Source organism: Lagenorhynchus albirostris, chromosome 2 (assembly GCF_949774975.1).
Source record: "Lagenorhynchus albirostris chromosome 2, mLagAlb1.1, whole genome shotgun sequence".
NCBI classification, from domain to species: Eukaryota; Metazoa; Chordata; class Mammalia; order Artiodactyla; family Delphinidae; genus Lagenorhynchus; species Lagenorhynchus albirostris.
In genome coordinates this window covers 180,370,361-180,396,658 of record NC_083096.1, presented here as the reverse complement: position 1 = coordinate 180,396,658, position 26,298 = coordinate 180,370,361, and the positions used below count along the sequence as shown (strand labels likewise).

At 46.2% G+C, this 26,298-nt stretch overlaps 1 protein-coding gene across 4 annotated transcripts; it reads left to right on the top strand.

Moving 5' to 3' along the window:
• The first annotated feature begins 1,745 nt into the window (after positions 1 to 1,745).
• PARK7 (Parkinsonism associated deglycase) lies at positions 1,746 to 17,859 on the top strand. Of its 4 annotated transcripts, none has more exons than XM_060141547.1 (7): positions 1,746 to 1,884; positions 2,975 to 3,092; positions 4,494 to 4,595; positions 6,399 to 6,458; positions 7,329 to 7,398; positions 11,308 to 11,394; positions 17,502 to 17,859. In XM_060141547.1, exons 2-7 carry the CDS (start codon positions 3,003 to 3,005, stop codon positions 17,660 to 17,662), a joined length of 570 nt encoding a protein of 189 aa, XP_059997530.1. In that variant the 5' UTR covers positions 1,746 to 1,884; positions 2,975 to 3,002; the 3' UTR covers positions 17,663 to 17,859. The 4 variants fall into 4 exon arrangements, with proteins under 4 accessions (XP_059997530.1, XP_059997531.1, XP_059997529.1 ...); XM_060141548.1 differs by having other exon boundaries at positions 1,759 to 1,873; XM_060141546.1 differs by having other exon boundaries at positions 1,848 to 1,977.
• The last annotated feature ends 8,439 nt before the right edge of the window (positions 17,860 to 26,298 follow it).

The window sequence follows — 26,298 nt, the reverse complement described above, 5'->3', positions numbered from 1 at the left end:
AGATGCAGTGAGTGATACGTGTGTTAGAACCCTCCCTTCATGGTTTCCCCAGCCCATTTTGATTTAGGTTTCCTTTGTGCATTTTCACAAGATTGTAATTTCAATAAATTAATTAATCAAATACAGACATACTTCATTTTATTGCACTTCACTTTATTGTGCTTCGTAGACATTTCATTTCTTACAAATAGAAAGTTTGTGGCAACCCTGCATCAAGCAAGTCTACCAGCACCATTTTTCCAACAGCGCTTGCTCCCTTCGTGTCTGTGGCACATTTTGGTAATTCTCCCAGAATTAAAAGTGGAACCTGAAGATGTAACTCAGTTGCTGCGATTTCACGATCAAACTTTACCTTAAGGAGATGAGATGTTACTTCTTATGGATGCGCTAAGTAAGTGGTTTCTTGAGCTGGAATCTACTAATGGTGAAGATGCTCTGAAATTATTGAAATGACAACAAAGGATTTAGAATATGACATCAACTTACCCGACAAAGCAGTGGCAGGACTTGAGAGGGCTGACTCCAATCTTAAAAAGTTATAAAGCATTTGGTAAAATGCTACCAAACAGCACTGCATGCTGTAGAGAAATCCTTCATGAAAAGCAGTCAATTGATATATTTTCATTGTTTTAGTTTAAGAAATTGCTACAGCCGCCCCCAACCTTCAGCAAGCATCACCCTATTCAGTCAGCAGCCATCCACATCCCAGGCTCCACCAGCAAAACCCTTTCATCAGCAAAAAGATTAGGACTCCATGAAGGCTCAGGTGATGGTTAGCATTTTTTAGGAATAATAATAATAAAAAAAAGCACATACTCTTTTTGGACGTAATGCTATTGCGCACTTAACAGACTACAGTATAGTGTTAATATAACTCTTATTTGCACTGGAACACCAAAGAACTCGAGCGTCTCGCTTCACTGTGGTGGTGTGGGACCCAACCTGCGGTATCTCTTTTTTTTTTTTTTTTAACGCGCAGGCTCAGCGGCCATGGCTCACGGGCCCAGCCGCTCCGCAGCATGTGGGATGTGGGATCTTCGCGGACCGGGGCACGAACCCGTGTCCCCTGTATTAGCAGGCGGACTCTCAACCACTGCGCCACCAGGGAAGCCCTACAATATCTACTAAGTACACCTAGACGTGCCTGATTTACGTGCTCAGCTCCCTCCCTAATTCTGTGGATGTAGAAGCAGCTTTGGAATCTTTAAAAAATACTATTTTGAGAAACGAATACACGTGAAATTAGCCTCCGTAACCAAATTAGTCACAGGGGATCGGGTGACAGAGCGCAGGGAGACCCTTAAGAGTCCTAATAGAGCGGGGGCGACGAGGGAAGGCGCTCCAGGAAACAGGAACAATGCAGAGGGAGCCCTAAGTGCACAGATGAAGCGTGAAAGGAACAATTCTACTGATATTTTGTGAAAATGAGTATTTAAAGGAAGCCGACGCACTCTCCAGACCGGCACAGCAAAAAACGTATGGGCTGCGGGAAAAAAAAACAAAAACGGGTTAAATTCAGCGTGAGCCGGGGGCACACCGGACCGTGCCTCGGATGTGGGAGATTTCGGCAGGATACGTGAGTCCACAGGCTTCCCGCGGTGCCGGTTGTTCCAAATGGAATCAATCCCAGGAGCACAATCTCCACGCAGAAGGGTAGGCGCTTCCCACCCGTTCTCCAGGGTGGGTTCGGCCGGACGTGACGTAACGTGATGAGAGCGACGTGCGTCTGCGCAGTGCGAGGCTGAGGAGCCGGGCCGGACGGCGCGCGTCTGCGCAGTGAGGGGCGATGAGAAGCCGGACGGCGCGCGCCTGCGCAATGAGGGGCTGAGACCGGAGCGTGGCGGCGCGCGTGCGTGCTGGTTTGCGTACCTGCGTGAGTCCTGGGTTAGTCCCGTTCTGGCCCTGTTGTCCTTCGGGTAGAGGTGCCGACGGAAGGGGCCGAGTCTCCGCGTCCCTGGGAAGAGAGGCGAGGTTCAGGTCGGGGTCTTGGGGAACCCGGCGTGTGCGCAGGCCGTGGCGCCGCGGGCGGCGAGGGCGCGCCGGCCGCCCGCTGGACCCTCGGGGGGTCCCGGAGGCGGCGCGGACCTGGCCGACGTCTCGCAGGGTTTGAGGAGTGTGCGGCCTTCTGACATAAGCAGAGGACGCCGTTAGGCCGCCAGCGTAGTAGCAACGCTAAAGCTGCCGGAATTTGCGTGCATAGCATCCCACCAGCCGGGAGCTAGTTAATCCTCTGTGTGTTAGCATCGTTTTACCAAGATCAGTTCACGGAAGACAAACTCTGCGGAAAGAGAACAGGCTAAAAACTATTCAGACCCTGGCTTAGCAGCCGTCGTTTACAACGGCGTTTGCTAAGTGCAAAGAGAATCTAGCTGCATTGAGCGTAGTGAGGGGGAATTACCATTTTTCTCCGTTATTAAAAAAAAAAAAGTGTGTTCAAATATTTAACACTGTTAACCTCCCCCGAATTTTTAGTGCAGTTATTGGAACTAAAAAAAAAATCCCCTCCAAAAATCTCAGGAGCTAATTGCTAAAGAGTGTATTTCGTTTCTCACCCAGCTAATAAAGTTTAGTTGTTTCTCTGTGAAATAGTACTTGAAAAAAGATGACTTTATACCTCCCCCGCGTCGTGTGAAATGAAAGACCCATGTACTTGTGTCTTGGAAAATTACATTTGCAATATATTACTAGGAATTGGATTTTTAAAAACATGATGAAAGAAAATCTAAACAATACCAGCGTGTTGGCAACCTTACTGTGTTTTCATCTCAAAAAACATCAATTGAAATGCTGTGAAAACCAGTGTTAATCTAAAATGCATTTTTCATGTTCAGTTGTGTTTGTGTATCAAAACCTTTTCCCTAGGAGGCACTTAGTTACTCTCCTTAAAAATGTTCCTAAAATTGAAGTTGTTGGCTCTTACAGAGTCGCAGTGAAAGTTTTTCGAAAATCTTTTTTTCTTTTTTCTTTTTTTCAGTTACATCTTTAAGAAATCCAACATCAAAATGGCTTCAAAAAGAGCTCTGGTCATCCTGGCTACAGGAGCAGAGGAGATGGAGACGGTCATCCCTGTCGATGTCATGAGACGAGCTGGAGTATGTCCCCCAAAGTTTTCTAGCTCTCCTGTCTTTTAAAACATTTTTGGATTTTTATAAGTCATTTTGAATAAAGTAATGTTCCATGTACTTTATGAAGTATTTCAAACAGACACGACAGTACAGGGACTGATTCCACCTGTTTATCTACTGTGCACATTTACTACTTGTTAACATTTTGCTATATTTCTTTCTGACCTGTGCCTTGAAGAACAGGTGCTTTAAAGGAAGAAGGCATTGCAAAGCCCTCTTTGTAAATTTCCCTAATCCCTTTCCCTTTCTTGCCCCAGAGGTAACTGCTGTCCTCACAGTGACGTATGCGTGTCTTTAAAGTAGCATAAGAGTGTGGTTCTCATTTTGCATGTCTGTGGTATAAACCCATATATACACATATAACCATAGTGAATGCTTAAATAGCATTTACTGAGTGGTAGGTATCATTCTAAGCACTTATATAAACTTTTTAAAATTTTATAACCTTATGAATTATTGCCATTCTCATTTTAAAGTTGAAGGAACTGAGGCACAAAAACAATCCATAAAATAATTAAATAAAGTGCCCACGTTGTAGTAAAAGTATAGATCCAGTTTGTTTATTTAAAAGTGCTGCGTAGAGAATTCCCTGGCGGTCCAGTGGTTGGGACTCTGTGCTTCCCCTGCAGGGGGCACGGGTTCGGTCGCTGGTTGGGGAACTAAGATCCCGCATGCCGCGCGTGGCATGGTCAAATAAAAAACAATAAAATAGCTGCTTAGTCTTGCACTGTAGGAATATGCCAGTCTATCCATTCCTTTATTACACTGTTTCACAGCATTCTAATACTGTAATATTCTTGTACAGGTTTCATTGTTCACAGGTTTAGCAGTTTTTCTAGGCTCTATGCCTAAAAGGAATTGCTAGTTGCATGGTTGATGTTACTAGATTTTGTCAAATGACTATCCAAGGTACTAATATGTGGGCCCACCAACAGTGAGGAAAATTCCCATTTTTTCCAGTATTGTCAACTTTGTAAATTTTTGCAAGGCGGAGTAGTATTTCGTTGTTTTAACTTGTATTTCTACCTTAAGAAAATACCAGGAGGGTTAAATGGCAGCAGCAACTTTGCCAGGTGGATGATTGATAGGATGATCATATAATTTATCACCTAAACCAGAACACTTGTGGGAGAAAGGACGCTAAACAGACAGGGTGCTGGGACAGCATCTTTAATTCATACTGTTCCAGGCAAAGTGGGACAGACCTAGTGATTAAATATATTTAGCCATCTTAATAGCCTAAGGTCAGCATGGTTTGGTTGCAGTATTTCCTGCCCAGTTATTTTAAAACACAGGGCAGCTGTGGAAATGTTACTCTAAATTTATGTTTCAGTGTTCTTAAATATCATGATGATGTCTTTCTCTTAGATTAAGGTCACCATTGCAGGTCTGACTGGAAAAGACCCGGTACAGTGTAGCCGAGATGTTGTCATTTGTCCTGATGCCAGTCTAGAAGATGCAAAAAAACAGGTTTGTTCCATATACTTGGAATTATTCCTTCCTCTGGCTTCTTTATCAGTTTCTTGAACTGTCTCTTGACGACATCTAAGACTGTTGTTAGCACAGACTTATTTTAAGAAAGTTACTTTGCTTGGACGTCTTCGGCACTAAACTAAGCCCTGGGAAGTGAAGGACTTTGCCTTTTTCCACTGTGTATCCACGGAACCTGGCAGGTCCCTGATACCACGTGTGCTCAGTGTGGGTGGATGGGTGGGACCCTTTCATCAGTGTTCTGGCTCATACAGGCAGCCTGTCCTCCGCTTATAATTATGTTACTTAATATAAAAGAGTCAAGTGGACATTTCCCATTCATTTTTCACTCTTTACTTGAAAGCTACTTCTTATCTTTCCTTTATCAGTGACACAGACGTGGTTGTGTGATTCATGTTACATGGAACAACTCATACTTGATTTGTGGTCGGATTAAGGGAGGGGTAAGAGGTCCCCTGAAATTGGTCACTTTTTCATTATTGCGGTTCTTCCTTTTGAGGGGGACCAACACTTCCGGGAATCTGTCAGAGCTGTGGTCCCTTTCCTCAGAAGCATGCCCCACGCTACGTATACCAGACAACTTTGCACACGGTTTCACCGGGCTCAGGCTTCACGGGCCGGTGTGACAGGAGTGTAGGCTGTACCCTGTTGGAGCAGAGCCCTCTCATGGACGGCCATCTCTGCTCTCCTGGGGAACCTGGAGCCTGATTTCCCTATGCCTCACTCTCAAATGCATAGAAAAAAGTGTATTCCTTTCTAATAAATCCAGATATTTCAGATTTATTTGCTAGACTGTGGAGTGTAAGAACATTGGTATTTCACATAAATTGGTGAAACTTTCTAAATAGCAGGTTAAAAATGAGAGAGTAGGAGTAAATATTCCTTCCCTGTTCCTTTTTGTCCTGTGGTGTCTGGGTATTTAGAACAGGTGACATCTTGTGTCTATTTAGTGTTTAGTTCAGTTTCCAAAAGGAGTGAAAAAAGTTCTGTACTTCACAAATATTGTTCTAAGTTTTGCTTGGTTTTCAAACAACATAGGACATTTTACAGTCTTTAAAAGTAACTCTAAATAGTATATGTTGGACTAAAAATGTAAATTTTCATTTCGTTTGCTTAATGACTAAATTTTTAAAGCTTTTAACAATTTAAGATACTGTATTAAACCAATTTCTATTTGTAATTTCAGCAAGTTTGAAATCATTAGACCTCTAGGGTGTTCTGGTATCTGGGATACTAAAATATTACATCATTTTTATCCTCCAAGTTCCATTTTTCATAAGGTTAAGAAAAACTTTTTGTGCTTTTTAGAGTTTGTTTTGTTTTTAGTTATTTATTACTATGTACATTCTTGTTGAAAACAATTCACGCGGTGTAGACAAACGCAGAGTCAAACGCTAAATGTCCCTTTCTTGTTCTCGCCCTCCCCCCACCCTGCCTCAGCTGGCGATCTCCTTTGTCCATGAGTGTCTGTATACTGTACACATGTATGTGGAGGCATTGAGAGGTGTGTACCCACATGCATCTACATGCGTGTGTATATTTATTCTTTGTACAGGAATGAGATCATGATAACGCCTGCAGTTCTGTAGCATGGACATCGTTTCATGTTACTGTATACAGATTTTCTGCAGTTTTTACTTACAGTATCCCATTATAGAGAAACCCCTAATTTAACTGTTCTTCTGTGAACAGCTTTTTGCTCTGATGTGAAAGTGTTCCTGCTCAACGCACACTTCAAGTGAAACATCTTCACGTCCTTTTTCATTTTTTGAACTGTTACAGGGACCTTACGATGTGGTGGTTATGCCAGGAGGTGGTCTGGGCGCACAGAATTTATGCCAGGTAAAGCTGGGGGGCTTCAGCCTCTCATATCCTGCTGGGTTTGCTGCTAAAATATTTCAGGAAGGAGGCTGTGAATAGATTAGGAAAAGGTGAAATTAACAAAGTGCTGTTCTAGCTTAATTTTTTAAAAAAGTTTCTAATAACATTTACTATAGAAGTAAGCGGAATTGGTGAAACAGTTATGAACAGATTCTGTGAATACAGTTCAAATGTAAGACTACTTGTTTTTTTCCCCCAACCGCAGCAGAATGATTAATTTTGTGCTTGTGAGAAGGGTTAAGCCTAGAAAGATAAGAGATCGGCTGTCTACTCAACCATCGGGGTTAGGGAGGTTGCAGGGGGCTGGAGCTGCCAGCTTGAATGAAAAATGGCATAAAAGAAGCCACTGCTGCTGCTTTTTGTCTTGTGTGAAGAGCTAGCCTGCAGGAAGAAGAAGAGAGAGAGGTGGCAGGGGCAGGGCACACAGAAGCGCATGAGGCAGGTGGAATCAGACATTTGGGGCTGCTGAGCTCCACTCCCTACTTTGCTGTCGGAAAACACCCAAAACAGCACATTTCCTCCCTTCTGTGTCTTTCTCCCTAGAGTACAAAATGGCAAGGGTTAATATGCCCAAGGGAAGTTGCTTTTCTTATCTTTAAACATCTTTAAGAAAAGGGTACCTTTTTCTTATAATAAATGCCTTGATTGGGTTTAAGGATGTAGAAACACTACGAATTTGGTAGTTTTTATATTGATGATTTAGCGGTATTGTTGAAAAATAGATTGAAGACCTTGTGGTTTAAGCTAAAATCAGATTCTGCCAAAGTTGCCAGCCAGAGATTGGCTGCAGCTTAATGGCAACTTGCTGTGTTTTTGGTTTTCTTTGACTAGTCCTCTGCTGTGAAGGAGATACTGAAGGAACAAGAAAAGAGGAAGGGCCTCATCGCCGCAATCTGTGCGGGTAAGTACAGAGCCGTCCTGTGTTCAAGTGTGTTGTTGGCTTTCTTCAAGAAATACGTGACGGGGTCGTCTTTAGTTATAAGATCGTGTTCCCAGTACTTCTTCCCCTTCCTAAGGTATGAAGGGCATCTGTATCGGTGTATTTAGTTTGGGGCATGAGGCTGGTGTCATCTCAGAAATCACTACAGTTCCGTTTTCTGCCTCTCCCTGCCTTTGGTCTACGTTCTGTGAAACTTAGTGTTTTCCCTGTGTGGTGGACCTGGAGGAGAACGTGGCCCCTCTGGCACTCAGTAAACAGCTTGTTGCGACAAACCCCCGTTGCCAGGACGCGCTTCTGCCCGCACAGGGTCAGCAAGAATTGGGCCAGCACAGTGTCAGAGCTCTGCCCTGTGCTTGCCCTGGGGGGCTTCCTGCCTGGTCCCCAGTGTTGAGAGCTGGGTCTTAGGTACTGTATTCTCTGCCACTTAATTTAGAGTAAGGCTGTTGGTGCTTTGTTGATGTCGCCACATCTTTGAAACCTAGTAATACTTTGGTTTTTGATACCATTTTAAAGTCCATCCTTCTTGCTCTAATATCAGGTGATATTCTGCCATCTTGCATTTTTTTCATAGTGTAATTTTGGCAGGTGCTTTCCTTATTCATAGGTCTTCATTAAATGTTTGTCAAAAAGAGCAAATAGGGGCTTCCCTGGTGGCGCAGTGGTTGAGAGTCCGCCTGCCGATGCAGGGGACGCGGGTTCTTGCCCCGGTCCGGGAAGATCCCACATGCCGCGGAGCGGCTGGGCCCGTGAGCCATGGCCGCTGAGCCTGCGCGTCCAGAGCCTGTGCTCCGGAACGGGAGAGGCCACAACAGTGAGAGGCCCGCGTACCGCAAAAAAAAAAAAAAAAAAAAAAAGAGCAAATAAAGAGATGAATGTATGGATGGTTAATTAAAATGATGTGTTGATATTTTCTTCAATACAATAGACTTTTTAAAAGAAGTCATAGGCCGGGGATCTGGGGACTGCATTACAGCAGTGGTTCTCGGAGTTTTTTCAGAGGGTTCGTAAGGGCAGAGCAGATACTATTAACACATTATTTGCCTTTTTCCTTCTTATTCTCACAAGAGTGCCATCAGAGTATGACGATGTCATCATTCAGGCATGGCTTGTGTGCTCGAGTATTCTTATGTTATAAACCTGTCCCAGTTTTAATTTCTAGCATGGCAGATACTGATAAATGTAACTCGTATAATGGCTAGAGGGGTCCTAAGACCCCTTTACATGTTTGAGAACCTCTGCATTAAAGACCGGGAAGGACTGAGGGGCAACCACCTGGCAAGCCCCGTCCTTGGGTTCCGGTCAGCACTGATCTCTGACCTGCCGTTGGGGCTCGGGGATTTCTGTCTGCTGAAGGACGCTGCAGCCCAAGCAGCTGCAGCCCTCCTTGTGGAGGAAGACAGAGGTGCTGTCATTCATGCAAGGGCTTAGTCCACCTCCCCCTCCCCACGTGCTGACCCTCACCTCTGCCTCATTCTTAGTGCTTTACCTAAAGGAAGAAAGGAAGGGTTTGGGCTGGGTTTGTCCTCTTAGGACTGTGTTGCAAGTAAAAACCGCATGTCAGTTTGTCATTTTGTGTCACCAAAGTAGCAGAATTATCAGCCACATCTGGTTCAGGGTTTTGTGTTCAGGCAGACTTGAATCCCATGCTGCTAAGACACACAGGCCTTGTCGTCATTTACATCCACATTGTAAAGGGAACAGAGCTAGTGACCTGTTGTCCTGTTGAATGTCCTGCACTGCCCCTCTGGGTGCTGCACAAAATAGGAGAAGCGTGATGGCGTGGGGAGGAGATTGCAGCGAGGTTGGAACGAGTGATGGGAGAGATTCGGGTGTTTAAATCAGCAGATGAGAACAAGATGATTCTTAAATGTCGCAGTTAGGAAATGGGAACGGTTTATTGAACTGAAGGAATATTAACTTAACCCCTAATATGGAGTGAACGGGAGAGACAGAAATTGGAAGGGAGGCTGCCTTGAGAAGAAAATAAAACGAGATTCACTCTGGGTGGGGCAGGGGAAGGAAGCCTGGAGGTGACGAGCAGGCTGCGGGCAAGCGCTGGGCTGCAGGTGCAAGCTGGGGGCGGTTGCCGGGCTTGGTGTTCCCTCTGTACATCACCACACGGTGGCGCTGTTGGCTTTCACCTCTGGGCCTCCCAAGGTGATTCTGTCCACTGGACCCTCTGTTCCCTAAACCTTCTGCTCCCTGCTCAGAGCTGGACCCCTGTTGCGGACTCGGCCACATTTCATCCACCGGAATCTCAAGTAATAGGAGTAGTTAAGTGTCCCCTCGAGTTTTCCAGCTAGGATTCTGAAGCACCGGCAAGCAGTAATTTTGAGCTTACCGTACAGTCACTGATGTTATAGGCAGCCATTTTATCACCTGGAGGGAGCGGCCTAAAAATTCCTCGCTCACTGTATGACCTGCTGTCCTCATGTACGATCAGTCCTCGCTTGAAATTTGCTTTAAAATATATGACGTAGGAAATTATTTTTTCTTAAAATCTTACAAAATAAGAATTAAAGGTAATTCATGAATACATCAAATAAAAATTGAGATAATTACTCAATTTTTACACACTCTTAGTATTTGCTACCAAACATAGCTCTCATATGCAGCATACAAGTAAGGAGGAAGGGGACGTCAAGTATATTTAAGAGACTTTCCAGTTAAGATATAAGTGAGGACTTAGTATGAAACTGACACCTGACGTTAAGACAGAAAGCTTATGTAATTACGTATCATTTGTTTGATCTTCCTGTTAGTAGCAGGTAAGATCTGAGTAGCCTGTAGGTAGGTCCGTTATATAACCACTTTATCCTTGGAACGGTGCTGTGAAACGAAAGGTCATGAGAGCAAGTGCTTGGGTTTGCTGGAGTTAAAGTGTGCAGAGTCCGTCCTGGGATGTTAACCACAGTGCCCTAACCACTTAGAAGGCCACGGTGCTCTTCTGAAGTTTTTCTAGGTGTGACATTAGGCCTTAGAAAGTTTTTCTTTTGTTATTTTTTGGTGGCTTAGAGGGAAAAGGTAGAAAAACTACTTTTCTAAAAGTTTTAAGATAACAAATAGGGACTTTTTTGTCTTAGTCCCTATTTGAGGACTGTGACCTACAACATATGCTTGTGATTAGCAGTGAAGTTGACCATTCATAAAAATCTCAAGTTAGCAGCGGCATATTTTTTTTTAACCTTCATTTTAAGAGGGAGCATGTAGAGGACCACAGGGGGCATTTGCACAGGGTTCTTAAGTGCGTCGTCGTGAGACAGAAACGCCAATGCCTTTGTATCTCAGACGTGGGCATTTCACAGGTGTCTCCTTTGGGGCTGGGACAATGTCCCGTTCATTTTAATAATCCTACCGCCTGATACATTTGGATAGACAGATGGATGAGTGCTAATTTTTCATTCTCAAGTAGAAAAATAAAACTAGTCTCTACAATAGCAGTTAAGCCCAGGGGTTCAGAGAGTATTAGTTGCCTTTAATGTGTAACTAAATCTTCCATGTGCAAAGGGTAAGCAGGACGTTTTGCCCTCCGTGGTCTCCCCCTCCTTTGTACCCCTGTTACACTTGCAGCCTGTCCCTCGAGGGGACATGTTCTATTTATCTGTTTGCGCTTCAGCTATAAAAGCAGATATTTTTGATTAAATGGTTATTGATGTGTTTTAAGTTTGTGCGTTTTTGCCGCATGTGCTCAGCAGGTGGTTTATTATAAACACACTTTACCTCTCATACTAAGAAGTGTTTAGTTTCAGAATCATAAGCATATTTTAGGTAAGAGCCCCTGATTTTGAAGAATAGTTTTGCTGCTGCGATTTTTAAAACATGAGTTTTTCTGTGTCTACATTTAAGTCTTTTTATTCATCTTCTTTTTAGGACCTACGGCTCTGTTGGCTCATGAAATAGGTTTTGGAAGCAAAGTTACAACACACCCACTTGCTAAAGACAAAATGATGGACGGAAGTAAGTACATGCTTATATTGTAATGAGCCAAAAGGCTAGCGTTGTCTCCCGCTTGGTAGACAGTAGTACATAGGGATTCTCTGGGGGTTGGGGTGTGATGTGTTCCTCACTTTCTTTGCAAGTGTTTCAGTGAGAGAGACGGGCTAATGGTGTGGGTGTCTACGTGTGTGCCCCCTGACGGTGTGGGTCTGCAGACATGCACCCTAACGGGAACGCAGGCGCTGAGCCAAAGGCCAGCCTGGCTCGGAGTGGCGCAAAATGCCAGTTTAACGAGTATTTTTACTCAATACTTTGCCAGCGGCCTGAGGGTAAATTTTAAACCTGGATAGCGATTTCAGAATGTGCCCTTTTGCCCACAGTCCAAAGTAAAATGGACATTGCTCCCTTCTTCCAGAGGAGGCCCGGGTGGCAGGCAGGCCTGTTCCTTCGCTCATGGGCTTCTTTTATAAATATCAGCTAGGTGTTTAACTTTCATTCATTTATTTTTATGAAAACAATTTCTATTCATGGTTAAAATAAAAATGCAAACAGTACAGAAAGGGGTGAAGTAAAAGGAAGTGTTTCTCTTCTAACTTCCCCAGCACCTTTCTACTTTTCACATTTAACTTCTATTAAGTTTTCCTGTGAAACTCTAGAATTTTCTCTGCACATACTCATTATCCTTTGCAGTTTAATGTTGTTACTCACATGAGATCTAGTAAGTACATTCTACAGCTTGCTTTTTTAACCTAATAGTATAACCTATAATTGATCAACTTTTTAAAAAATTCTCATATTGTTGCTTGTCACTTGGAGATTATTTTTAAAAAGCATGTCATTGTCTCTGCCCTCCAAGAGTTAACAGCTTGCAGAGACATGTACATCAGACTTAGAAATATGAGGCAGTGTGTAATTAACAGCAAAACAATGTAACCAAGCTCCTGGATGTACAACTGTGTAGCCACTGCTTCTCAGTGTGACATTCAGAGCACCAGCCAGGTAGTGTCTTTTGTCAGGTGGTATCTTCCTCTGCCACCTGTCCCTGGAGTGCATATCACAGGGAGGCAGAGACCCTGGAACATGCAGAGAGAAAGGAAAGTCACGCTGGTGTGGATAAGTGCAGGGAATCACAGATTCCCACTTAGAAGCCAAAAGTGGTTTGACTGGCGTTCAGCCAGCAGGGAGACCGAGTGACCGGCTCTGTTTAAAACACCCACCAACCAAAAACCAGTGGCTAAATAAAAAGACTAATAGTTAGGGAGGGTGGGAGGGAGACGCAAGAGGGAGGAGATGTGGGGATATATGTACACGTACAGCTGATTCACTTTGTTATACAGCAGAAACTAACACACCATTGTAGAGCAGTTATACTCCAATAAAGATGTTGGAAAAAAAATAAAAGACTAATGGTATCAAAAGCGGATTTGAAAACAGCTGCGCGACTGATAGATTTTCTTGTCTATCTCTGTTCTGCTCTGGACTTATTCTGAACTAAAAGTAGGGCAAGTAAATTTTTTCTTATGTTAATGCTTTCATCGCAAAGTAAAGTGATGCATTTTTCATTCACTGCCTTTTTAAAAAGATTAATAGACCTTATTTTTTAGAGGAGTGTTATGTTCACAGCAAAATTAAGCAAAAAAGTACAGCGTTTCCCTAAACCCCCAGTACCCCACCCCATCCCCCTCACCGTCAGCTTTGTTTCCCCCACCAGACGGTGCCTTGGCTGCAGTCGATGAACCCGCACTGATGTGTCGTCATCACCCAAAGTCCATAGTTTATGTCAGGTTCACTCTCGGTGTTGCAGATTCTGCGTATTCTTAAATCTGGTCCAAAGTAGTGTTTTCTTGGGCAATCTATGAGTTTAGTTGGCAGAAAGATACGAAGTTGTCAGTAAAGCCATCTTTGTGAAAATTGACTTTTTCTTTTAAAGGCTCTGGTTTCTGGGCATTTTTTATTGTAGGGATTTAATTTACTTTGAGCTGATGGAGGGGTTTGGGAGGGTTAGAAAGAACAGAGTCGGGCTTCCTTTAGTAGTTACGACACATGAGAAGGAAGGAGTGGAACGTGTTCCCCGTTATCTGCACATGTATCTCTGTGGCTCTTTCCTTGTAACGCCTCAGGAAGTTGAGGCTGATAGAACTAGAAAAAGATGAGATCGTTAACTCTCGGGCACCTACAGGGTATATTCCTGCGTGTTATCTCGAGCCTTGCAGCCCCGGTGCCCAGCAAGGCAGGTGTTGGCTTCACCTCGCCTGGGGAGGCGAGGCCACTTGTTGCAGCTGGGCCGGAACTGGGGCCCCCGCCTCTGTCCTGGTGAGGCCCCCCACACGCCTAAGTTACCAGCATTGCATTCTGTCCTCTTACACGTAAGTCCTCGTATAAGAGAAAAATGTTTGCAGTTTCTGCCCCTTCAGAACATTCTGAGAGGTGGAGCTGTAATCGCTTCCTGGATGTCTCCTCCGGGAGGCCCTCTGTCTCGTCCTCGTGGTGAACGTCGTGTTAAGATCAGTAGGCCTGGCTGTGTGCTGAGTGCTGGGGATGCCGCAGTGAACAGGCTGCCCTTGCCTGGCCACGTCTGCGGTAGTGACACCACCACTTTCTGCTGGCGTTTGGTTCGGTTGGGTTCCCATGATCATCCTGTTAGGTTGGTATCATCCCCATTTTACAGGAGAGAAAAAGGAGGCTCAGAGGGGTCAGACAGATACTGAATGGCAGACCTGGATTTGAACCCAGAACTGCTGTGCTCAGGGGTCGGCGGCTTTTCCTTGAAGGGCCAGATAGTAAATATCTCGGGCTCTCTGGGACGCCCCGTCTCTGTGGCGACTCCTCCACCTGTGGCGCCCAGACCATGTAGGTGAGGGGTGTGCAGGTAAAAGCTGCCGTTAGTTGCTGCCCCCTGGCCCCCCCAGGTGTTTGATCTCTGGGCTTTGAGAGAGGCTTTGGGGTGTTTGCTTAAAGTTAACGGAATGAATGCCTCCTGCGGGTTGGCCGGGAGTTGGCTGGTGCGCGGGGCGTTTTCTTCATTGTCGCCACTAGGTGGAGGTGGTCCGTAAGTAGACCTTTTGGTCTACTTCCTGGTTGAGATTCTTAGAACCATGGAACCTTTAAACATCTTTAACCAGTTTAGGCTGTATTTGTAATATTTTACCCACAAAGAGGTTGTTAAGTGAACCATTTAGAGACGTGCCTCCCGCTGACCTGTCCATCTCAGCTCCAGGAGACCCAGCCCAGCCGGTTTCCTAGTTCAGCATTTAAAATGATCTTTAACCATCAGGAAATGAGGTTAGATTAGGAAAACCTCTCGCCCTCAAACCAGGGATCCACTTTTCTTCTAAAAAAGTGTAACTAGGAAATGTTTCACGTACTGTAGTCAGTTATTTCAGAGGGTGACGTGATTTTTAATGAGGTTTAGGAAGACCTAAATCACTGCAGGTGTTATTCATCCACTTTGAAAGGACATGAGCATCAGGACGTGGTTTCTAAAGCTCGTTAACACAGCAGAAGCATCTTGCTCAGGAGACTGGAGACTTCTTTTTTTTTTTTTTTTTTGGCTGCGTTGGGTCTTAGTTGCAGTGCGCGGGCTCAGTAGTTGCGGCGCGTGGGCTTAGTTGCCCCACGGCATGTGGGATCTTAGTTCCCCGACCAGGGATCAAACGCCTGTCCCCTGCATTGGAAGGCGGATTCTTAACAACTGGACTGCCAGGGAAGTCCCAGGAGACGTTTTTCTGTATGTGTTCACTGAACAGGCATTTCCTGAGCTCTTCCTTAGGCTCCGGGAACAGAAAAGGGAACAAGATAGAGCCACGTCCTCAGGTGTTCGGGGGGGTGGGGGGGACTGGCAGGAGGTCTGCACTGAGCATGGGGGAGGGGAGCGGTTCAGAGGCGGTGTGTGCCTGGCTCTCCCTGCGGGGACTGGGTGTGGCAGGATCTCACAGAGGACCCTCTGTCCTTCGTGTCCCACGTCACTGAGTGGTACCACCACCCACCCACCCAGTTGCCCAGGACAGGCGACTGGGAGTCATCCTTGATGTCTCTCCACATCGAGTCTTTCCCCAAGGCCTGGGCATTTTATCTCCAAGGTACATCTCAGACCTTCATTTCCTCTCCGTTGCCGCTGTCCCATCCAGGTCACCGTTTGCTCCCACCTGGATGCGGCTTCTTTTCCGTCTCCCCTCTGGTTCCTTCCGGTCCAGTCTCTGTGCGCAGGCCAGGCCCCGGGGTTTGTGCACCGTGACGTGGAGCTCAGGGTCACCTCAAGGTGCTAGAGAAAGTTGGCGAAGGCTTCTCCTGGGGGAACTGGGTGTGCTCTGATTTGCGCTTTGGAAAGGTTCCCGTTTTGGTGGTGCTGAGTGTGGAGGGAAGGGCAGCCAGAAGGGAGGCTGGACGCAGAGGTCCCGCAATAAGGCAGCAGGCGGAGGAACATTCATTCATTCTTTCATTTACCTGGTCCTCGGGGGCCCCCCCTTGGTGCCATTAATACCCTGGGCCAGACGGGCAGGTGAAGGCTCAGCGTTTTACAGAATAGACAGTAAACAGGAGACGTATTGTTTCCTCGGCGCTGCGAGGGCGCTGTGATGGAGTGACCTGAGGGACCTGGTTTAGAGAGGGCTCACAGGTGCCCTCTCTGAGGGCTTGGTGCTGATGCTGAAATTGAAAGAGCAAGTCGCTGAGAAGAGCTTCCTGGGCAGAGGGAGCAGCCCAGGCCCCCCGTGGGGCCGGAAAGAGTGCAGTGTGCCCGGCAGCAGCTCCCGGCACGAGAGGGCTGTGGGGCAGGCTGCATGGGGCCGTGGTGCTGCACGCGTGCGTGGAGGGAGGGTCTGCTGACGCCTGCCTGGCGTGGAGGGTGAGAGCTGTGGGGGCTGGTGCGGGGAATCCCAGCTTTGTGCCCTGAGACTTGCCCGGAGATAGTGTCATTTACTTCCTGGGAATATAGAAGAAGCACATTTCTTATTACATTTGCAAAAATACAGCCAACTGGGGCCGCAAAGGAAAATAGTCCCTGACGAGTGAGTGTGGTTCCTCCTCTGCGCCTCCCTCCCCGCTCCCGATCCCTTATGTGTAGTTTGTGCTTGTTTGATTTTGAGGCAGCAGAGCACGTGTGTGTGCGTTACCTAGCTAGTCTGTATCACAGGTAGTTTCTACCTTCAACACCAGTTCACCCTCATCCCCCTTTCCTCCAGCATTTTGTAGGGAAGGAAAAGTAATTTTCCCTCTACCCTTCTGAGTTCTTAGTTGAGACCCCTAAAAAAAAAAAAAAGACAGATTGACCAGAGAAAAACAAGCTTAACATGTATACATGGGAGATACCCAGGGAAAAATGAGTAACTCCCTGAGGTGGTTTAGAATTCTGGCTTAAATACCATCTTAATAGAGAAAGGAGACGGGGAGGTAGGCCTCTCAGGGGAGCGTAATTGGCTTTTAGGAAAGTTGAAGGGACCCTTCGAAGAGTAGCTGGGAGGAGTAGTAGTTGTGACAAAGTTTGTCTGGGTGTGGTGTCAACTTCTAGTTTTCTCTCCCGGTTGATGAGACTCCCGGGAGGGGATTTCTGAGTTCCTTCCGGATGATCTGTCTTTAGGCAGGAAAGGAGGTTCCGAGGAAGCCACTTCCTCTCCCTGCCTGTGCTGTTTTTCAAGTGCTTTTAGCTCAAAATAATCAGTAAAGCAAAGCAGCCTATTTTGGGGTGGCGTTTCCTGAACTCCTGCCGTCATACTTTCGAGTGTGTATTCTCTCCCCTTCACTTCACAGAATTGACACTTGGGTGTGTTGTGGAATAGAAACGTGACTGCTTAGCATTCACTCTGGCGTCCCCCTCATACATCCGAGGGCTTTTGCAGCTGCGTTGAAGTCACATGTGTTCACACACTTCATTTCAGCGTTGGTAGCGCCTCCTGCTCTTTGCTGTGCGTGGCGGCCTCGGTATCTTCCCGCTGTGCTCCGAGAGCTGGGAGTGCCTGAGGGTCGCGAGGGACTGGCCACCTCGTTGTTGTCCTGGGGGTTTTTGCTTGTTCTTGTTTTGATTTTCATGAGACCAGTAGTAGTGCTGCAGGGGAGTGGGACTGCTGAGTGGTGGTTCTTGCTGTCCAGCATAGCCCGCTGGGACATAACCCTTTTTTGTTTTTATTTCGAAGATCATTACAGCTACTCAGAGAACCGCGTGGAAAGGGACGGCCTGATCGTCACCAGCCGGGGGCCGGGAACCAGCTTCGAGTTTGCCCTGGCGATTGTCGAGGCGCTGGCCGGCAAGGAGGTGGCCGAACAAGTGAAGGCCCCGCTGGTTCTTAAAGACTAGACCAGAGAGGCTTGGTGATGGGTAATCCATCCTCACCGTGTTCGCTTTAAACAAAAGAGGGGATTGCTGTGCGGAGACGCCGTCATCACGCCCCTCAGTGTGGCTGTGGCGTGACAGCCGCAGAGACCCCACCCGCACTTGTGTCCCCACGTTCCTGAACCTTGACTGCAGAATAAGTGGGGCATTCAGCAAAACTACTGATGCTCCCTTCCTTTACTTCTGGTCTCTGTTTTCTTGTGTGAAACCAAGTGATTGTCAGCTTCGTTTGCAGCTCTTAACTATTGATACAGCTGCTGAAATAAGTGAATAGGAAACGCATTTTACATAGCAGGGAGGAAAAGCATAGAACAGAGATTGGAAAGGCTTGTGACTTCTCTCCCGTCCATTAACTGTATCTCTAATGTGCGACTAAAAGATACCAACGAAGTTGGCTGCACTGGTGAATTTTTGTAAGCTAATCCCTCGTCTCCCATTGCAGAGAGAGTCCTGAGATGGAATTGAAAACTTCCCAAGGCTGGCCTAGCCTGCCCTCCCTTCCTTGGGTAACAGTACCTGGCTGTTTCACCCCGCGAGCCGCCCGGCTCCCGTGTGCAGTGGGTGGGATGCACACCAGGGCTGGGCACACAGCCCAGGCCCAGCCAGTCAAAGCCTGACGCACCCTGACCAAGGTGGGACCGTCAGCCAGTGGGATTCAGTGCCAGGGCCTGCGCCCTGCCCGCTGGGGTTCTCTGCTGGGTGGTCAGGAGGGCCGGCAGTGAACCTGGAGGAGAAAGGCCTGGCTGAACGTGACTCCAGCATGACAGGCGGAAAGCTCAGAACGTGCTTTACCCAAGATCCTGCCCCTGAAGCAGGCGACGCCTGGACTTGCGAACAGGAGCCAGCAAATTCCCGTGGCTTTTTTGTTTCACTATTTATAAGTGACTGATGGGACCCAGAGGAACGAGGTAGTGGGCAGGCTCCTGAAGGTGGAGGGCTGAGCCACTGAGTAAAACTGCCGAACCACCAGTGTGCTCTGCTGCCTGTCCCCGCTTGCCCCCCACCCCACCCCCGTCTCTCCTTCCCCCCTCCCTCCTGTTCCTCCTTCCCTCCCTCCTGGCCTTTTAGACGTGTGGGCTGTGAGGTTTCTGTCACAACTACTCAGCTCTGTCCTAGTAGCACAAAAGCAGCCACAGCCACTCCACCAAGCAGGCAGGATGGCTGTGCAGCAAAACCTTTATCAAACCGGGCAGCAGTGGGGATTGCACCCTCGGGCTGCAGTTTGCCTACCCCTGAACCAGAAGGCAAGGCAGATGTTACTGATGAAAAATGCAAACGTAATTGCAGGTTTTAATAAGCACTGATGGTGTAAAGAGGATGCCGGGGAGGGAACAGGGGAGACTGCATGGGGCGGGGGGGCCTCTGAGGTGAGGTTTCAGCTGAGACCTGACGAAAGGTCAGGTTTGCCCCTTCAGCAGCTGTTGGCTGTGTGGACCTGCTCTGTGCCCAGCCCATTCCTGGTGCTGCAAGAGCCACTGGGAGACACAGTCTGTCCTCTTAGAGCTAACATGTGGGATTGGGAGAGACTGGAAAACATCTACGTTCTATGAAGAGAAGCAAGGTAAGGGGGCAGTGACGGGGATGTTTCCTGCAGGGCGTATATAGGAGACCTCTGTGAAAAGGGACCTGAGGGGAAACCTGGAGAGATCCGGTGTTGAGTAAGGCAGGACTGCTAAGAGCATTCCAGGAAGAAGAAACAGGAAGAGCAAAGGCCCTGCGGCAGGATCAGTGGGGTGTGGAGGGCGGCTGGCTGGGGGTGGGGTTGGAGAGCTAGCTGGCAGGCACCTAGATGGGGAGCCCTGGAGGAGGACCCTGATCTCTCTCGGTTCAGAGGTTCTCTGTTGAGAGGGGACCCCATGGGGAGCAGGGGGGAGGACCCCAGAGGTGGGCGCCCATGTGGGTGAGAAGGCCATTCCCACGTTTCCAACTTGAACACAAGGTTAATTGGAGATTTTGTGCCCTGAGCTGGAGAAGGAGCCCGTGGGGTAGGAGGGGTGAATTTGGAGTGCAGATTGATGAATTCAAGAGGTCTATAAAATACAGTTTCAATAAAGAAAGAAAAACTCAAAACCTGTTACTTTGAAAGTCCCAGTTTACTGACGTTTAAGTAATTCATTGTTGAGAGTGAACAGTAAAAATTCCTGCGTGACTTCCCTGGCGGTTAGGACCCTGCGCTTCCACTGCAGGGGGTGCAGTTTCGATCCCTGGTCGGGGAACTGAGATCCCGCATGCTGCGCGGCCAAAAAAGAAAAAGAGAGAGACAGACTAATTATTTGGTTTTAAAAAAAAAAAGACTCTCGCAAGTCTTGGCGTATCTTACCAGCAGCCCCTACCTCTGATTAAGCTCCCTGGAATTTGAGTGATCTGCAGGAAGGGAACTATTTAAGAGATTAGCTCTTTGAATTTTTGTGCCTTTGGGGCGGCAGGGAAAGGTGATTCCAGATGGACAAAAAGGAAAGAGCATTTTTAAGACTCAGTTTATCAGACTCCAGGCGATATAGCGAAGATTTCCCGCCCCCCACCCCCACCCCCGACAGTGTTTGGGGCAGGGGCTCCAGGACCTGCTTTATCTAAACCTTAGACCTTTTCTGGCCAGGTCAAGAATTACTGGCTTCAGGCGGATCGATAGCATCTCAAAGCCTCCACCCTGTCAATCTGCCGGCTTCTTTCCTATGCTAAACACACCTGCTCTCTTCCTTCTAGGAAGTAGGGGGGCAGGGGGTGCGGGACAGTGGTGCCGACAAAGAGAACTTGGGAACTGAAGGAGGGGGGCGGCTGGCTACATTTCAAAGTGACCTGGACTTGGAGTTTTAAGTGTGTGGCCCCTCCAGCTAGACGGGCCTCCTCAGCCAGGGGTCACCCCACTTTGGGCATCATTTCCTTCACTCTCACCTTTGCGACAGTAGCTGTGGCTTCTGGAGCTCCGGTGTCTGCCCAAGGCCGCTTGCAGAGTTAGGGAGGAGATGGGGTCTGGAAGCCAAATCTCTTACCCGGAGCCCAGACCGGGTGAGCAGCTCAGGGCAGTGGCTTTCCCGGCACTGGGCAGAGGTGGCCAGGCTCGGCTGGCCAGGGGGTCACTGTTGCCCCAGGGAAGGGACGGCCAAACTGCTCTTCCAAAGAGTTAGTGATTGGGACTGGTATCTGGTGAAAGCCTGATGAATAAATGAAGGAGGGACTTAGGGTGGTTGTTTCCCAGGGGCTAAGTAGTACAACAGGGAGGGTCCAGGGCGGACCAAGCATCCAGCTGGGTGGCTAACCTTTCACACTGGATGCAGACAGAGTCATTACATACGTCACTGTTCTCCCCCTGCTTTTTCACTGATTATTATCTTAGAGAACCTTTTCTCTGCCAGCATGCGGAGATCTACGTGCTGGCTACATCATGCAACTCAATTCTCCCAACGTCCTGACAAAGTGGCCATTGGCGTCCGTTGTAAAAAGAAGAGAAAATTGTCGTCTCTCGGTCCTGTGCTGTAGGGTTGTCCGAAGGTCAGAGGCAGCCATGAAGGGGGGAAGTACATTTCTTAAACTGTGAAACATCAGACGTAAAGTATGATTTTAGTGCAGCCGACTCTATCATCTTAGAGTCTGGTTGTGTGTTCTATACTCTAGGCTGTTGCTTCCCTAAGGAATGAGGAGAACATTCAATTTTCCTGAGCAATCATCTCATAGTTTTGCTTTTTTTAAAAAAAAAAAAAAACTCCCTGCCTTTGCCCTTGGTCAGGGGACCTGGGTGCCTGAGGAGCAGCAGGGGGTCAGGGCCACTGACATACCTGCTACAGCGTCTCCCCTCGCGTGTGAGGTCAGAGTCAGTGAGGTGCACAGGAAGGGGCTGAGGAGTATCTGGACTGGACACACCCTGCTGGCTCCTAGCGTGGAATCCTGGAGCTAGCCCCTCCCCCCAGACCCCAGCTCCAGCCTCAAGGCACCCAGGGCCAGAGGGCCAGGGCTCTCTTGAGGCCGGGCGCTGCGGCAGGATTGCCATCACCATCATTATCACCATCGCCATCAGCATCACCATCTTTGCTTCCTGCAGCCCGCAGGGGCTGTTTCAGGTTCCCCAAGTCCTGGGCCAGCTGCTATCCATCGTCAGATCAGATGCGATCCCCGCTCCGGGCCTCACAACTCAGCTGCTTTATTTTGCTTTTTCAGTTCTGCATGTGATCACATTCTCGGGTTTTCTCTTTAAAAAAGTTTATTTTTTGTTGTTTTGTTTTTGAATTCATCCTGCTCTTGGAGATTTTTCCTTGGATTAAAAATAACATTAGAGTGGAAAGTCCATTGTCTTAAAAAAGAAAAAAGTTGTGGGTAACAGAGGAGCCATATGCAGACACAGACCTTGGGTTGGCGGTGACGGAATCCCACCCAGGATTGGGACGCTGGGCCTCGGTCGATGTCACGGCTTTGCTTGAGAGGTTTTCTTAAAAGCCAAGCAAAAGTGAGTATGCCGTAAAGGTTTCTTTGTTCAAGGGGAGAATAATATTTCACAGAGTTTACTGAAGAGCGAGTTGTGCTTTGTTTTAAAAGACACATGGAATGTAACCGGTGTCAGTCCTGAATTCCTGCGTGCTGAGGGCTTGTCCCTCCAGCCCCTACCCCACTCTGGCCTGTTGTGGGGAGGTCTTGGGGCCCACCTGCCTTGAGCCTCAGGCCCCCAACGTGATGTGTGGTCAGTTACACAAAAAGCAGTCTCTCTCCATTAGCCTTGCTGAACGACTAGCCCTGGGGATGTAGGGAGATAAGGTGGCAATCTTGTTAGGGATAACTTGCCAGGTGAGAGGCAGGTAAAGGATGATGATGCCGAAACTGATAGTCATGCCTTAGAGCCTTAGACCATCCCCTTGGTTTGCCTTAAGCAGCGAATCAATGCAAGAATAATGGACAAGTTTGCAAGCAACAATGAACTCACCCTCTTTTTTAATACTTGGTTATGCTTCTCCTTCCATCATCCAAGAATGACGGGCCGCTCAGCCTACTTACGACAGAGTAAACTGCCTCTGGATTGTGGATAATACTATGTCATTAGCCCGTGAGACATCTAGCTCAGTGCCACCCGAGTCTTCAAGCACTTTTTAAAAAATGTAATTATACTGCATTCTACAATTTATCCATTGTATTGCTAATGAGCGTTTGGGCCCTTTCCAGTCTCCCAGGGTTTTGCTCGTATCTCCTGATGCATATGGGCAAGAGTTTCTCCATGGTAGACATTTTGTTAAGGACCACTTATTTTAGTATTTGCTTTTTTGTTTCATGGACCCCTTTGGTACAGTAGTGAAGTCTTGGATGACTTCTTAGAATAACATTTTAAAATACATAAAATACATTGGATTACAAGGGAAACCAATCGTATTGGAATATAGTTTTCAAAATGTTAAAAATACAAACTTGTGATAAAGCAATACATGTCCTCCTACCATTAAATGGTCATATTTAGCCATTGGTCTAACAACGACCATAATTTCGAAGTTCTGGTGAGCATAAACGGTATTTTGAGATATCTGCAACAAATTCAATGTGATACACAAAATCTGTATCCTCTTGGTTGGTACAAGTCACAGGTACAGTACTAGTAACACAAAGGTTTCGTTCCTAATGGAAGGAAATAGCAAGTTTCAGTTAGAGATTAGTGACAACACAGACATACTTTTTTTTCCCATTCGAGCACACAGACGCCCCCTGAACTCTAACCACGTGCCCCAGGTTAAGAAGTCTTGCGCTAGGACGCGCTAAGCCACTTCCCAACAGTTCTGGGAATTTATTCTCCACGAGCGGTGAATAAAAACGACTGTTGCTTCATATCCTGTCGCCATTAACTATTGTCCAACTCTTAAGTTATTGCCAATTTGGTAGGTGTGAAATGGTATCTCCTTGAGGCTTTAATTTGCATTTTCCTGGTAACTCAAGAAGCATTTTTCTTATGGTTTCTTCTGTGTAATGACTCTCTTTTGCTCATTTTCCTGTTGGGTTTTCATCTTTTTGATTTGTAGGAATTTTTTATACATTCTGAATATTAATCACTATCATTTATTTGAGAAGAAATTGGGAGAAATGAGTGAACTGCTTTTTTTTTTCTTTTGCGGTACGTGGGCCTCTCACCTTTGTGGCCTCTCCCGTTGCGGAGCACAGGCTCCGGACGCACAGACTCAGTGGCCATAGCTCACGGGCCCAGCCGCTCCGCGGCATGTGGGATCTTCCCGGACCGGGGCACGAACCCGTGTCCCCTGCATCGGCAGGCAGACTCTCAACCACTGTGCCACCAGGGAAGCCCTACTGTAGAGTTCTTTTGTTGTTGTTATGTTGTTATTAGGTTTCTATTGTTGTAACAAATTACCACAATTTTAGTGGTTCAACAACACAAGTATATTATCTTACAGTTCTGAATGTCAGACCTCTGACACTGGTCTCACTGGGCTAAAATCAAGGTGTGGGCCGGTGTGTGTTTCCTTCCGGAAACGCTAGAGGAGAATCTATCTCTTTGCCTTTTCCAGCTTCTAGAGGCCCCCTGCAGTCCTAGGCTCCATCCTCAAAGCCAGCAGCACAACATCTCCCTGACTGTTCTTCTGTGGTCACATGGCCCTCTCTGGCTGACTGCGGCCAGCAAAGTTTCTCCACTTTTAAGGATTTGTATGACTGGTTTGGGCCCACCGGGATAACCCAAAATGATCTCCCATTTTGAGGTCCTGAGCCTTAATCATATCTTAAGAGTCTCTTTTGCCATTAATGGTAACCTATAGGTTCTGGAGATTAGAACAGGGACATCTTTAGGGGAGGGGAGGTGGTGGGTGGGAGCATTATTCTGCCTGCCGTCATCATATTAGGTAAGGAAATACACTTCCATTCTTTGCGTGCTAAATTTGTGTAATGCATGGATGTTGAAATTTATTAAATGCTTTTCCCACAGCAGTTGAGATCATTAAAGGTTTTTGTCCTTTGATCTGTTAATGTGGTGAATTAAATTAGTAGATTTTCTAATCTACTAATCTCTTGCATGCCTAGATAAACCCAACTTAGTCATCATGTTTTATCTTTTTTATTCATTACCAGATTCTGTTTGCTAAGTATTTATTTTAGGATTTTTTTGCATCTCACGTGTAAGGTTGAACTGGAAGTTTCCTTTCTTGTACAATTTTGGTATCAAGCTTGTGCTATTTTGGTATCAAGCTTGTGCTAAGGTCATAATTTGAGCTGGGGAATATCTGCCCCCCACCCCCATTTTTTTCTTTTCTATAGAATCATTTGTGAAGGATTAAACTTATATATTCTTTGAATGTTTGATGAAATTTCCCTCTAAATCAATCTAGACCCAGTGTTTTCTTTGTGGTGAGATTTCTGTTTTAACTGAGCTGAAATTCATATAACATAATATTAACCATTTTAGAGCATGGAATTACTGGGTTTTCTATGGGTTCAGTCACTCTACGTTTAACTGCTTGAAGAACCACCATTCAAATTCTTTGCAGGCAATAGGATTAGTCAGGTTCTTTTATCTTCCTGAGATGGTTTTGGCCCCTGAGATGGTTTTGGTAAAGTTGTATTTGTCTAGGACTTTATCTTCATTACTTAAGTTTTCAAATTTATTGGCGTAAACTGGTTTATAGTCGCTTAGAATGTTTTTAATCTTGGCAACCACCTGGAATCGTGTCCCTCTTTTCATTCTTATTATTATTTGTGCTTTCTCCTTTCATTTTCTTTGACTAATAATCATGCAAGGGATTTGTCTATTTAATTAGTCTTTTCAAAGAATCAACTTTTGATAATACTTTCTATTTTACGTTTTCCCTACTTTTCAGAAATTTCTTACTCTTTCCAGACTTTTCAACCTCTACACTTGGATGCTTGGCTCCCTAATTTTGAGATTTTCTTCTTTTCTAATATAAACATTCAAGGCTCTACTTTTTTTTTAAATATATATATTGATGTCAGTTTGTGTTAGCATTTGGTTCTGATTATTTCCGAGTGCCTGCATCTTTTTTTCAATTTATCCAGCTATATTTTTGCTATTGATTTCTAACTTAATTGTAACGTGGTCAGAGAGCCTGGTCTGTAGGGTAACAGTCTTTTGAATTTTGTTGAACCTTACCATTGGGTCAGTTTTGTAAATATTTCGTGTGTGATGGAGAAGAATGGGTCTTCTCATGCCCATCAGAATGGCTAAGATGAAGATAGTAGGGTAATACTGAGCATGGATGACGGGGGAGCATCTGGAACACTTATATGTTGCTGGTGGGAATACAAATGGCTACAACCATTTGGGAAAATTTTTTGGCAGTATCTGCATAATAACTAAACCTGAGCTCAACCTACTCAGCAGAAATGTGTACACATGATCATCAGAAGACATGTCCAAGAATGTTCATCTCAGCATCATTTGTATTAGCTGTGAGGAGGAAACTATCTAAATGTCCACCAGTGAAACAAGAGATAAACATCTTGTGGTTTATTCATATAATGGAAGAACAAAGAAGACATTTCTACATGCTTAAATCTCACAAACATAATATTGAGCCAAAGAGATACAAAAGAGTACTACTATATGATTCCATTTATATAAAGTAAAAAGGGACAAAATTAATCTGTGGTGTTAGAAGCCAGGATGATGG